This window comes from Pristis pectinata, chromosome 35, assembly GCF_009764475.1.
Source record: "Pristis pectinata isolate sPriPec2 chromosome 35, sPriPec2.1.pri, whole genome shotgun sequence".
Classification (NCBI taxonomy): domain Eukaryota; kingdom Metazoa; phylum Chordata; class Chondrichthyes; order Rhinopristiformes; family Pristidae; genus Pristis; species Pristis pectinata.
In genome coordinates this window covers 3,461,235-3,474,150 of record NC_067439.1, presented here as the reverse complement: position 1 = coordinate 3,474,150, position 12,916 = coordinate 3,461,235, and the positions used below count along the sequence as shown (strand labels likewise).

Sequence of the window (12,916 nt, the reverse complement as noted above, 5' to 3'; positions counted from 1 at the left end):
GCGGAATTTCTTTAGCTTTCTGAAGAAGTAGAGATGCTGGTGAGCTTTCTTGGCCATGGTGTCTACCTGGTTGGACCAGGACAGGCTATTAGTGATGTTCACTCCTAGGAACTTGAAGCTCTCAACCCTCTCGGCCTCAGCATCGTTGATCTAGGTGGGAGCATGTGCACCACCCCCCTTCCTGAAGTCAATGACCAGTTCTCTTGTTTTGCTGATGTCGAGAGAAAGGTCGTTGTCACTAGGCTCTCTATCTCCTTCCTGTACTTTGATTCATCGTTATTCACGATCCTCATGAACTGTAGGGGTTTAGGAACAGACCAATCAGCCCTTTGAGACTGTTCTGCCATTCACTGAGGTCACAGTTCGTCCGTGATTTAAATTCTTGGATCTGCCTATCCCTCTCACCCCTTAATTCCTTGTGTTAACAGAAATCAACCTTGAATTTGACATTAACAATTGCCGTCAAGCAGACGCAGTGTAGATGTGGACAGAACATTACGAAGGGATGTTGGGAGAGTCAGTGAGGGGCAAAGCAGGGGCAGGTGGTGGTGAATGGGGATGGTCACCCACATCAGTTCTACTGCCCAAAAAAGACAACTTCAAGAACAAGAAAAAGATGTTTCAAGAACAGCTACTTCCCTTCAACCATTTGGTTCTTGAACCAACCGGCACAACCCTAATCACTGCCTCAGTATAGTAACACGATGACCACTCTCACTACAATGGACTTTTTTTTTGGTTCTAATTGTGTTCTTTCTTGTACAATTTATGTATAATTTATGTTTTTTATTCTGAATGTTGTGCCTTTAATGCTCTGTGCCTGTGATGCTGCTGCAAGTTAAGGTTTTCATTGCACCTGTACACACATGGACTTGTGCACGTGACAATAAACTCGATTTGACTTGACCCTTTCAGGGTGTCCCAAGGCCCTTGCAGCCAACAGAGTACTAATGAAGCAACGATCTGCTAGGGGAACTCAGCAGGTCGAGCAGCACCTGTGGGAGGAGGGAGTGTCGATGTTTTGGGTCGAGACTCTGCCCGAGTCTTGATGCAGGGTTTTGACCTGAAATGTTGACAGTTCCTCTTCTCTCCCCCCACAGATGCTGCTCGACCCGTAGAGTTCCTCCAGCAGATTGTTTGTTGCTCCAGATTCCAGCATCTGCGGTCTCCTGCGTCTCCATGTACTAGTGTAGTGCAGTTATCACTGTAATGTTGGAAATGTGGCAACCTGTGCACAGCAAGCTCCCGCAAACAGAGTACCAGGAGAGTAATACTGTGGGGCAGCTGGGAGAGCCACTGCCTCCTAAGTCCAGAGACCTGGGTTCAATCCTGACCTTGGGCGCTGTCTGTGTGGAGTTTGCACGTTCTCCCTGTGACCGCAAGGGTTTCCCCCGGGTGTTCCAGTTTCCCCCCACATTCCAAAGGCGTGCGGGTCAGTGGGTTAATTATTTACTGTAAATTCCCCCCAGTGTGTAGGTGAGGGGTAGAAATCTGGGGAAGAGTTGGTGGGAGCAAGGGGAGAATAAAATGGGTTAAGGTAGGATTAGTGTAAAAATGGATGTCTGAAGGTTAGTGCAGACTTGATGGGCCAAAGGGCCTGTTTGGGTGCAGTCTGTCTCCATGATATTGATAACAGCCAGATTATCTGCTTAGTGATGACTGAGGGGGTAGTATTGACTCCACCGTGGGGAGAACTCCCCTTGTCTTCAAAGCAGTGGCCATGAGATTCTTTACATGGTAGAAGCAGACACGATGATGACAGGGCACTTGAACGTACAGGGAATGGAGGGATATGGATTATCTGCAGGCAGATGGGATTAGTTTAATCTGGTGTCATGGTCAGCAGAAACACAGTGGGCCGAAGGGCCTGTTCCTGTACTGTCCGACGTTCTATGCCCGAGAGGACAGATGAGTCCTCAGTTCAAGGACTCAGAAGAGCAGTGGCGTTCTTCCCAGTGTCCTGGGTCCAACATTTACATCCTTCATTCAACATTACCGAAACAGATGACCAGGTCAGCACTGATTTCCTCCTTGTGGCCCAACCCAGGAGACAAAAATAGCCGACCATGTTATCCAGGTGGAGATACTCTGGTTGGAGATGTTCCTGACTGAAAGTTGCAAATCCTAAACCAAATGAGGACACAGTGACAAACAATGTGCTGGAGGAAGTCAGCAGATCGAGCACCGTCTGTGGGAGAGAAGGAATTGTCGACACTCGACCTGAAGCATCGACAATTCCTTCCCCCTCCACAGATGCTGCTCGGCCTGCTGAGTTCCTCCAGCAGATTGGTTCTTGCTCCAGGTTCCAGCATCTGCAGCTTCCCGTGTCTCCATGCGACACGGTGACCTTTGCCCTGTGTCATACTTGGGTGGGGCTCAGTTTACTTACTCGTGTTCCTGCATTTAATTCCTTGGGTGGCTGCCTTTGTGGTTCGGTAGGTGGGGGGAGCGAGCGAGGGAGGGTGGAGAGGAGAATAGCCCAGAGGAGGCATGTGAGCTAATCTCCTTCCATGGTGCTCTTGGCACTGAGCCTGTGGTGAGTTTGCACTAAGGTGGTGTTATGTTTAACCCGATCAGTCCCTCCCCCTTTATCTTAAAGAATTGCTGACTGTTTCTCGTTCAGAAAAGCTTTGCGTTTCTATAGCACCTTTCATATTTCTCGTCAGGAATGTGAAGACCCCGACTGGTGGGGGGTCAAGTGTGTGTGGATGTGAGGGAGCACCAGAAGCCTAAGATGGAACGTGCAAACAATAGTGGTCGAACGCAGTGAATATTCCAGTCCCTCTCCCGTCCTCTTCCACCCCATTACTCACCCCAGGCTGATAGAGGACCATAGAAGTTGGAGAATGAGGTCCCCACCCCAAGAGAGAGATCACTTAACCTAGCAAACGCCCCCCCCCAAAAAGATGTGGAAATTGCCCCCTGTGTGTAGGTGAGGGGTGGAATCAGGAGGGAGTTGATGGGGACACACAAGTCTGCATATGCTGGAATCTGGAATTTTCCCAACAATCATCCCCAGCCAACGTCACCTAAAGCAGGTTAGCCCGACGCGGTGTTGCATTATTGTTTGTGGGATCTTACTGTGCATTACAAAAGCATGCAAAAGTACTTAATTGGTGGGAAATTGGGATGGCCAGTTTGTGGAGGATGCTATCGACGTGACAGTCTTCCATTTCCTCTCTCTTAATACACACAATTTAACTGTCAACTGCAGCAAACAATCTGCTGGAGGAACTCAGCGGGTCGAGCAGCATCTGTGGGGTGGGGTGGGGGGGGAAGGAACTGTTGACGTTTCAGGTTGAGACCCTGCATCAGGACTGAGGGAGTTGGAGTTGATGGGAATGTGGGGAGAACAAAATGGGATTAGTGTAAGTGGGTGCCTGATGGTCAGCACGGACTCGATGGGCCAAGGGGCCTGTTTCCATTCTGTATAACTCTACGATCAGCCCGATTCCATTCCCCAGCTCCCTATCCACTGTGCTACACATCCAGAACCCTCCAACTCACCCCCTTCAGGCAGTGATTGCTAACTCCCACTACTTACTGAGTGAAATTGTTTTTTCCCTGTGCTCACCTCTAATCCTTCTATGAGTTGCCTTAAACCCTTGTCCCTAGATACTGACCTCTTTGCTTGGGGAGATGGGAACTTCTTGTCCACGTGGTCGTTTCAGTCACACTTGGTGAATTGTGGCGGATTCTCTAGGAGGCGACCTGATTTGGTTCTGCAGCTGAGCACAAGACCAAGCAGGCGGTGAAGGGGCCGGACAAGAGGTGGGAGGCTCCTGGTGAGACGTGGCGTGCTTTTAGATCACTTGAATTCTCTGTCCCTCCTTTTATTGCTTCAGTTTTGATTCTCGAGAAGACGGAAGATGATGACCTCACCAACAAAACCCTGAAGATCACGGACTTTGGATTGGCTCGGGAGTGGCATCGGACAACCAAGATGAGTGCAGCTGGGACCTACGCTTGGATGGCTCCTGAAGTCATCAAACTGTCCTTGTTTTCCAAGAGCAGTGATGTGTGGAGGTGAGTTACAGCTCGAGCCATCATGTTGGGCTGCAAGTAATCCATATTCCCTCCCTCGCCCTGCCCCATTGCCCTGATGTTGACCACGCGGCAGCTGAAGGGAGGGCTGCTGGTGGAGACCAGATCCCGAGGAATCTCAACATCCCAAAAGGGGTGGACATCTCGTCTTCCGATGGACAAGTTCATCCAAAACTTCTGCTCCCTAAACCTTGCAGCTGCCGTTCACTCATCAACCCCACCATCGGGAGTATCTACAGAAGATGCTGCCTCAAGAAGGCAACATCTATCATCAAAGATCCCCACCATCCAGGCCATGCCATCTTCTCACAGCTCCCATCAGGCAGGAGGTACAGAAGCCTGAAGTCCCTCACCACCAGGTTCAGGAACAGCGACTTCCCTTTAACCATTCGGTTTTTAAACCAACCTGATCACTACCTCAGCGTAGCAACACTATGATCACTTGCACTACGATGGACTCTTACTTTGTCCTAATTTTGTTCTTTCTTGTAAAAATTGGGTTTAGTTTATGTTTAATTTATGTTTTTCTTGTGAATGCTTCTTATCTGATGCTCTGTGCCTGTGATGCTGTTGCAAGGAAGTTTTTCATTGCACCTGTGCACACATGGACGTGCACATGACAATAAACTTGACTTTGACTTTGATCTTCATGCTTCCTGTCCCTGGTCATAGTCATATAGCACAGAATCAGGCCCTTCAGCCCAAATGGTCCATGCCGACCAAGATTCCCATCTAACCATTTGCCTGTGTTTGGCCCATATCCCTCTGAACCTTTCCTATCCATGGACCTGTCCAAGTGCCCTTTAAATGTCGTTAATGGACCGGCCTCAATCACTTCCTCTGGCGGCTCGTTTCATATACTGACCACCCTCTCGGTGAGGAAAAAGTTGCCCCTCAGATTCCTACTAAATCTCTCCCCTCTCACCTTAAACCTTTGTCCTCTAGTTTTTGATTCCCCAACCCTGGGAAAAAGACTGAGTGCGTTCACTCTATCTATGCCCCCCATGATCTTACACCCCTCTATAAGATCACCCCTCATTCTCCTACACTCCAATGAATAAAGTCTCAACCTCTCTCCATAACTCAGTCCCTCGAGTCCTGGCAACATCCTCGTAAACCTCCTCTGCACTCTTTCCAGCTTAATGGCACCTTTCTTATAGCAGGGCGACTAAAGCTGAGTGCAGTACTCCAAATGCGGCCACACCAATGTCTTGTACAACTGCAATGTAACATCCCAACTCCTGTACCTGATGCTCTGACTGTTGAAGGCCGGCTCGGGACTCGCCATCACCCAGATCATCCTTGCTTCTAATTCCCCCCTCGCCCACGGGCTGTCATAAGAAACGATCGCAGGACTAGGCCATTCAGCCCCTCGAGCCTGCCTGGCCATTCGATAGAATCTCAGCAGCTTCCCCCTGCCCTCCAGGCTCCCAGCTGCCTCCTGCTCACCACTGGCAGCCTTGCCTTTGTCCGCCCAGGCCCCACGTTGGGGAATTCCTTCCCTCACCTCTCCACCTCTACCTCCCTCTAAGGTGGTCCTCCTACTCGGTAGTCACATGTCTAAGTGTTCTTTCAATGTCTCGCTGTCAGTGTTGGTCAGATTGTGCTCCTGTGAACTCCATTATCATGCTTCCTACGTTAGACCGTGTCTTGGGTGGCGCGGTATCTCCTTGCTAGTGGGTGAAGTACCCAGTGGGGGATCAGGTCTCCCCCCTCCCCCCAAGCTTCCCCCTGCTTACAGTCTCACTCTCACTCTCACTCTCACTCTCACTCTCACTCTCACTCTCACTCTCTCAGTTTCGGAGTCCTGTTGTGGGAGCTGCTGACGGGAGAGGTGCCGTATCGGGAGATCGACGGGCTGGCTGTGGCTTACGGAGTGGCAGTGAACAAGTTAACCCTTCCCATCCCTTCCACCTGCCCTGAACCCTTTGGCAAGCTGATGGAAGGTAGGAAGGTGATCTGTTGGTGACCCACTTTACTATTGTCACGTACCGATACAGTGAAAAGCTTTTGTCTGTGTGCCACCCAGACAGATCGTTCCGTACATAAGTACATCAAGGTAGTAAAAAGGAAAACAGAATGCAGAATATAGTGTTACAGTTACAGAGAAAGTGCAGAGCAGGCAGACAATAAGTTGCAAGGGCCACGACGAGGTAGATCAAGAGTTCATCTTTAGCGTGTGAGAAGTCCATTCAGGCGTCTGATAACAGTGGGATTGAAGCTGTCCTTGAGTCAGTGGTGTGTGGTCTCAGAGTTTTGTATCAACTGCCGGATGGCAGGGGGGAGAAGTGAGAGCAGGCACAGTAGCGTAGCGGTTAGCGTATCGCTTTACAGCGCCAGCGACCCAGGTTCAATTCCGGCCACTGTCTGTAAGGAGTTTGTACATTCTCCTTGTGTCTGCGTGGGTTTCCTCCAGGTGCTCCGGTTTCCTCCCACATTCCAAAGACGTACGAGTTAGGAAGTTGTGGGCATGCTATGTTGGCGCCGGAAGTGTGGCGACACTTGTGGGCTGCCCCCCAGAACACTCTACGCAAAAGATGCATTTCACTGTGTGTTTCGATGTACATGTGACTAATAAAGAAATCTTATCTTAGAATTACCGGGATGGGAGGGGTCCTTGATTACGTTGGCTGCTTTCCCGAGGCAGCGGGAAGTGTAGACAGAGTCAGTGGAGGGGAGGTTGGGCAAGTTGCGAGTTTGTGTGGCATCCTTAAAGATGGTGGAATATAAATGTGGACGGTTGTCGACGGTCTGCCAGAGGCCAGGCAGGGACCATTTTGATGCCCTTCTTAGTTGGGTAGTCCAGCAGGCTCCTGCCCACGGGGTACAAACACTGCACCCGGCTAACAGATGTGTGCCAGTGCGAAAGGACGTGGTGTTGCTAACAGTGCATGTGTTTGGCCGCAGACTGCTGGAATTCGGACGCACACAGCAGACCCTCCTTCAGGGACATCCTCACTCAGCTGGTCGCCATCGAGCAGTCGGCCCTCTTTGAGATGCCGCTGGAATCATTCCACTCGCTGCAGGAGGACTGGAAGCTGGAGATCCAGCAAATGTTCGACGAGCTGCGGACGAAGGAGAAGGTAGCCGGGTTTTGGGGGCAGCTGGGTTGGAGCTGGGAGCGGACGCATGGCACTTGGAGGGTCCATCGAGCTCATTTTCCAACCAGGATAGGCAGTAGGTCGTCCTTGGCAACTTCCCGGAGACACACACAGGCTGAATCTCATGGAAAAGCCAAGAGTTTACTGTTGGGGTAGCAGAGGAGGTGGGTCACTTAAGCAAGACCGTAGAGAGAGACTACAACATGGACGTTCCAACTGGGACATCCTGAGAGGTTTTAGCCCAGTTGGAAGCGAAGCATCCATGATTGAACAGGGAGGGAGGAAAGTTGAGTCCCAACTTGTACCCCGTGCCCTGAACAATGAAGGCAAGCGTGCCGCATGCCGCCTTCACCACCCTATCGATTTGCGTGGCCACTTTTGGGGAGACTGCATGGTTGAAGAAGGTGACGATTAGGAAGGGGCCGTAAGTGCTGGTCTTGCCCAGGGCAGGAAGGTCCTGAAGGAGGAACTTAAAATGACGTTGATTCAACTGCTTTGAGGCAGCTGCCCCGTCCCCAATCCCATGATAGTGCGGCACTGCCCCCGTCCCCGCTCGCAATCACTGACTTAGATAATGTGAAATGTGTTGTTGTGTGGTGGCAGTACAGTGCGAAGACATAAAATTGCTATAAATTACAAAAATAAATAATTAGTGCAAAAAAAAGGAATAACAAGGTAGTGTTCATGGGTTCCTGATCTGATGGCGGAGGGGAAGAAGCTGTTCCTGAATCGTTGAGTGTGGGTCTTCAGGCTCCTGTACCTCCTCCCCGATGGTAGTAACGAGAAGAGGGCATGTCCCGGGTGGTGAGGGTCCTTAGTGATGGATGCCGCCTTCCTGAGGCACCGCCTCTTGAAGATGTCCTTGATGGTGGGGAGGGTTGTGCCCGTGATGGAGCTGGCTGAGTCTACAACCTTCTGCAGCCTCTTTCGATCCTGCACATTGGAGCCTCCATAGCAGGCGATGATGCAACCAGTCAGAATGCTCTCTACCGTACATCTGTAGAAATTTGCAAGAGTATTTGGTGACATACCGAATCTCCTAACGAAGTAGAGCCACTGGCGTGCCTTCTTCGTGATTGCGTCAATTAGGCCCCAGATAGATCGTCAGAGGTGTTGACGCTCCCATGACAGTGTGGCACTCCCCGTCTTCCTTTGTACAGGAGCTGCGGAGCTGGGAGGAGGAGCTGACCAGGGCTGCGGTGCAGCAGAGGAACCACGAGGAGGTGCTGAGGCGGCGGGAGCAGGAGCTGGCCGAGCGCGAGATCGACATCGTGGAGCGCGAGCTGAACATCATCATGCGCCAGTTGTACCAGGAGAAGCCCCGGGTGAAGAAGCGGAAAGGAAACTTCAAGAGGAGCCGGTTGAAACTCCGGGACGGAAACCGGATCAGTTTGCCATCTGGTATGTCTGCAGCTCCCCCGCTGCTGGAACAGTACAGCACAGGAACAGGCCCTTCGGCCCACAATGTTGTACCGCACTAGTTAAACTAGTAACTAAATGCCTTAACTAACACAAAAGAATTCTGCCTACACAATGTCCACGTCCCTCCGTTCTCTGCGCAAGGGTTAAAGAGGGCAGTTAGAGCAAGCCTTCAGGGGCAATAAATTCATCGCGCGAACAGGAAGAATTTCTGTAGCGCCTTTCCCATTCCTCCCTCCCCCCCCCCCCCCCCCCCCCCCCCGGGATTTTCCCAAGCACCTCGTGGCCAATGAATTGCTTTTCTTTGACGTGTCCGTCACTGCTGTTGTGTTGGATTCATGGCAGCTGTGGTGTGCACAGCACGATCCCACAAACAGCAGTGGTGTTGGTTGAGGGATAAAGATTGGGCCCAGAACAGTGTGGGAAGGATTTCGCCAACCCTCCCCACCTCCACCCCCCCCCCCCTCCCCCCCACCACTCTTCCTCCTGGGATCCTGGGATCTTTGCGTCTGACTGATGTCTCACGGGATATACACGCCCTCTGTTCGGCCTCTCTGACAATGCACCTGCCCCTTGGCGCCCCCTGTCGTAGCGCCGTGCTCCTGCAACGGTGTGCCTGCCCCCAGTCGCTGCTCAAGTCTCCGGAGTGGGATTGACCCCACGACTGTCTGACACAGAGGCAGGAGAGTGGCCGACAGCTGATACCAGGCAGTGGGCTAAGTCTTTGGGGAGGGGGTGTTAGCGGGGGGAAGGGTGTCATTTATTTACCTGGCAGACGCGGCCGCAGTTACACTTTGTGCTGGGAACTGAGGTTTCTGTTTGTTCCAAAGGGTTTGAGCACAAGATCACGGTCCAAGCCTCTCCCACGGTGGACAAGAGGAAGGGCCAGGGGCCCGATGGGCTGACACCCCCTGGCAGCCCTCTCATCATCCCCAGGCTCCGCGCCATCCGCTGTAAGTCTCCCCACTGCTTGTACTTGTTCTCACTGTCTCCGGTAACGTGAATGGATCCATGGGTAACTTGATGGGTCTTGTTGGATTTGGGGGCTCATCCCTCTCTCCCGAAAGCACTGGGGGGGGTGGGGTGATCGTTCCATCAGTACCAACCTTTGCCCTGTTTGACTCCACACCTGGCGACCCACGTCACAGGGGCTCAACACTGGTGAGTGGTTTATCAAAATCAGGTTCATTATCACTGATGTACGTTGTGAAATTTGTTGTTTTGTGGCAGCAGTACAGTGCAAAAGTTACTATAAGTTATAAAATAAATAGTGCAAAAAAAAAGGAATAACGAGGTGGTGTTCACAGACCATTCAGAAATCTGATGGCGGAGGGGAAGAAGCTGTTCCTGAATCATTGAGTGTAGGTCTTCAGGCTCCTGTACCTCCTCCCTGATGGTAGTAACGTGAAGAGGGCATGAAGGTCCTCAGTGATGGATGCCGCCTTCTTGCCTGTGATGGAGCTGGCTGAGTCTACAACCCTCTGCAGCTATCCTGCACATTGCAGCCTCCGTACCAGGCGGTGATGCAACCAGTCAGAATGCTCTCCACCGTACATCTGTAGAAATTTGCAGGAGACTTCGATGACCTCCCAAATCTCCTCAAACTCCTAACGAAGTAGAGCTGCTGGCATGCCTTCTTTGTGATTGCATCAATGTGTTGGGCTCAGGATAGATCCTCTGAGATGTTGACGCCCAGGAACTTGAAGCTGCTCACCCTTTCCACCGCTGACGCCTCAGTGAGGACTGGTGTGTGTTCTCCTGACTTCCCCTTCCTGACGTCCACAAACAGTTCCTTGGACTTGCTGACATTGAGTACGAGGTTGTTGTTGTGACACCAACTGAACCAGCCGATATATCTCACTCCTGTACGCCGCCTCATCACCATCTGAGATTCTTCCAACAACAGTGGTGCCATTGGCGAATTTATAGATGGTGTTTGAGCTGTGCCTTGCCACACAGTCATGAGTGTAGAGAGAGTGGAGCAGTGGGCTAAGCACGCATCCTTGAGGTGCACCTGTGTTGATTGTCAGCGAGGAGGAGACGTTGTTACTGATCCACACTGACTGTGGTCTCCCGATAAGGGGCATAACGAGGAGGGGGTTCCTTGCCATTGACACCCACCACATCCCCCTCCCCGAACACAGCAAATCACCTGGCACTGTAAGCATCCAAATCGGCTGCACTCAACCCTGATCTCCTCGTCTCCCTGCGGAGCAGTCAGCCGGCATGCTTCAGAGTAACCTTCCTGCCCTGCCCTGCCCCGTTGTATAATCTTTGACAGCTCTGCAAAGATGTTCCCCCCCCCCCACCAGGACTCACCCAGCTGTGTGTGGAGGGGAGGTGCTGGTGGGGGGAGGGACATCTTTCTGGCCCCAGACCTCGAAGGTCAGCCCCAGGAATCTCGATCTTCCCTGCTCCCGGCTCTAACTCACTGCTGTTTCTGTTAACGTTTTGAGGCCTGTGGAGGTTTAGGGAGGGGGCTGTCCCTGGAAGTCCTGCCCTGGTGCAGCAGTGAGGAAAATTCCTAAATCAGGATCCCTGATAGGGATTCCGGAGAGGATGGAGAAGCAGGTGAGGAAACTGGGCAGAGGCAGTGATTGGCACTTGGTGTGTGTCAGTAATGCAGCAACACTGCCCTCTCGTGGCCTCCGCACACGAACCTGAATTCCAAACTTGTGGAATGGCCACACTTCAAGTTATACCCAGGGTATAAATGCCATGAAAATTAGCTTTTAGCAGCAGCACAGTACGTTACAAACATAAGTCTACATAAACTTAAAATAACATAAATTATATTTTGTTGTTTATTGTGTCATGTTTGTATAAGATTTCTTTATTAGTCACATGTACATTGAAACACACAGTGAAATGCATCTTTTGCGTAGAGTGTTCTGGGGGGCAGCCCGCAAGTGTCGTCACACTTCTGGCACCAACACAGCATATCCACAACTTCCTAACCCGTACGCCTTTGGAATGTGGGAGGAAACCGGAGCACCCGGAGGAAACCTATGCAGACACGGGGAGAACGTGCAAACTCCTTACAGACAGTGGCAGGATTTGAACCCAGGTCGCTGGCGCTGTAATAGCGTTACGCTAACCGCTACACTCCTGTGTCCTAATATAAGGATATTAATGCAAGTTGAGGGGGTATAGTCCAAGGTAGAATTAGGGTTTTTCAGGCTGGTTCAAGAACCTGATGGCAGTGGGGAAGAAGCTGTTGTTGAAAGCTCCCAGGACACTCCAAGATGCTTTACGCCAATGAAACACTTCTTGATGTGTCAGCACTGTTGCATTGTGGGGAATGCTGCAGCCAACTTGTACACAAGCTCTCTCGAACGTGTTTTAATAATCAAATTGTCCCAAAGGTACCGATCTGTGCCAGAGAATGTGCACACTACATGACCAACCTTTACCTCAGCCACTTTCTGTTCACACACCAGGCAGTGACCAGATAATCTGTTCCAGTTACGGATAAAATATCTGGTGAACTGGTCAGTGAAATGGCGGCCGGGTTTTCTTCTGTGTCCACCAGAGCGAGCAGAAGGGATCTAACATCCCACCTGAGAAACAGCATCGCTAACACTGTAGCACTCTCTCTGTCCCGGGGCCTGGGTTTTGCACTGAAGGGTCTGGAGCAGGACTTAGACCCACAGCCTTCTGTCTCCGCCTGACATCCGGCGGGAAGCGGAGGCTGTCGGTACGGGTGCCGTGACTTGGTGGGTGATTGGGTTGTCTCTCCTTCACAGTGACACCCGGAGAGGGCAGTCAGACCTGGGGCCGGAACGCCGTGTACAAGCGGGAGGAGTTCGAAGCTCACAAGAAGAAGGGGCGGACCTGGGGACCCAGCTCGACGCAGCCGAAGGAGCGGCTGGGCGGGGAAGATAGGTGAGTTCCTCCTCTGGTGACGGGCTGGCAGTGTCGGGGGATAAAACTAAAACCCCGTCCCTGCCTCGCCTCTCCCAAACCTCACCCACGCTGGTTTTGAGCTACGTTGCTCAGCTGGAAAGACTTATGAGGATGTTGCCAGGACTCGAGGGACTGAGTTATAGGGAGAGGTCAGGCAGGCTGGGACTTTATTCCTTGGAGCGTAGGAGATTGAGCGGTGACCTTATAGAGATGAATAAAATCATCAAGGACATAGGGTGAATGCGCACAGGCTTTTTCCCAGGGAAAGGGAATCAAAAGGGCGAGGGCACATTTAAGGTGAGAGGGGAGAGATTTAAAAGGGACCCGAGGGGCAACTTCTTCACCCAGAGGGTGGTGGGTATCTGGAGCGAGCTGCCAGAGGAAATGGGTGAGGCTTTTGACGGTTATTACAGAGAAGCGATTCCCTCCCGTGGTGCAGGCGGGGA

General features: G+C 51.7%; 1 protein-coding gene across 1 annotated transcript in view; it reads left to right on the top strand.

Moving 5' to 3' along the window:
* The window catches only part of map3k10 (mitogen-activated protein kinase kinase kinase 10), a 66,340-nt gene that overhangs the window by 39,528 nt on the left and 13,896 nt on the right, over positions 1-12,916 (top strand). Inside the window, exons 2-7 of the mRNA XM_052044384.1 lie at positions 3,846-4,026; positions 5,842-5,990; positions 6,952-7,127; positions 8,306-8,546; positions 9,395-9,517; positions 12,311-12,449. Coding sequence (XP_051900344.1) covers positions 3,846-4,026; positions 5,842-5,990; positions 6,952-7,127; positions 8,306-8,546; positions 9,395-9,517; positions 12,311-12,449 — 1,009 coding nt within the window. The remainder of the gene's footprint in view (positions 1-3,845; positions 4,027-5,841; positions 5,991-6,951; positions 7,128-8,305; positions 8,547-9,394; positions 9,518-12,310; positions 12,450-12,916) is intronic.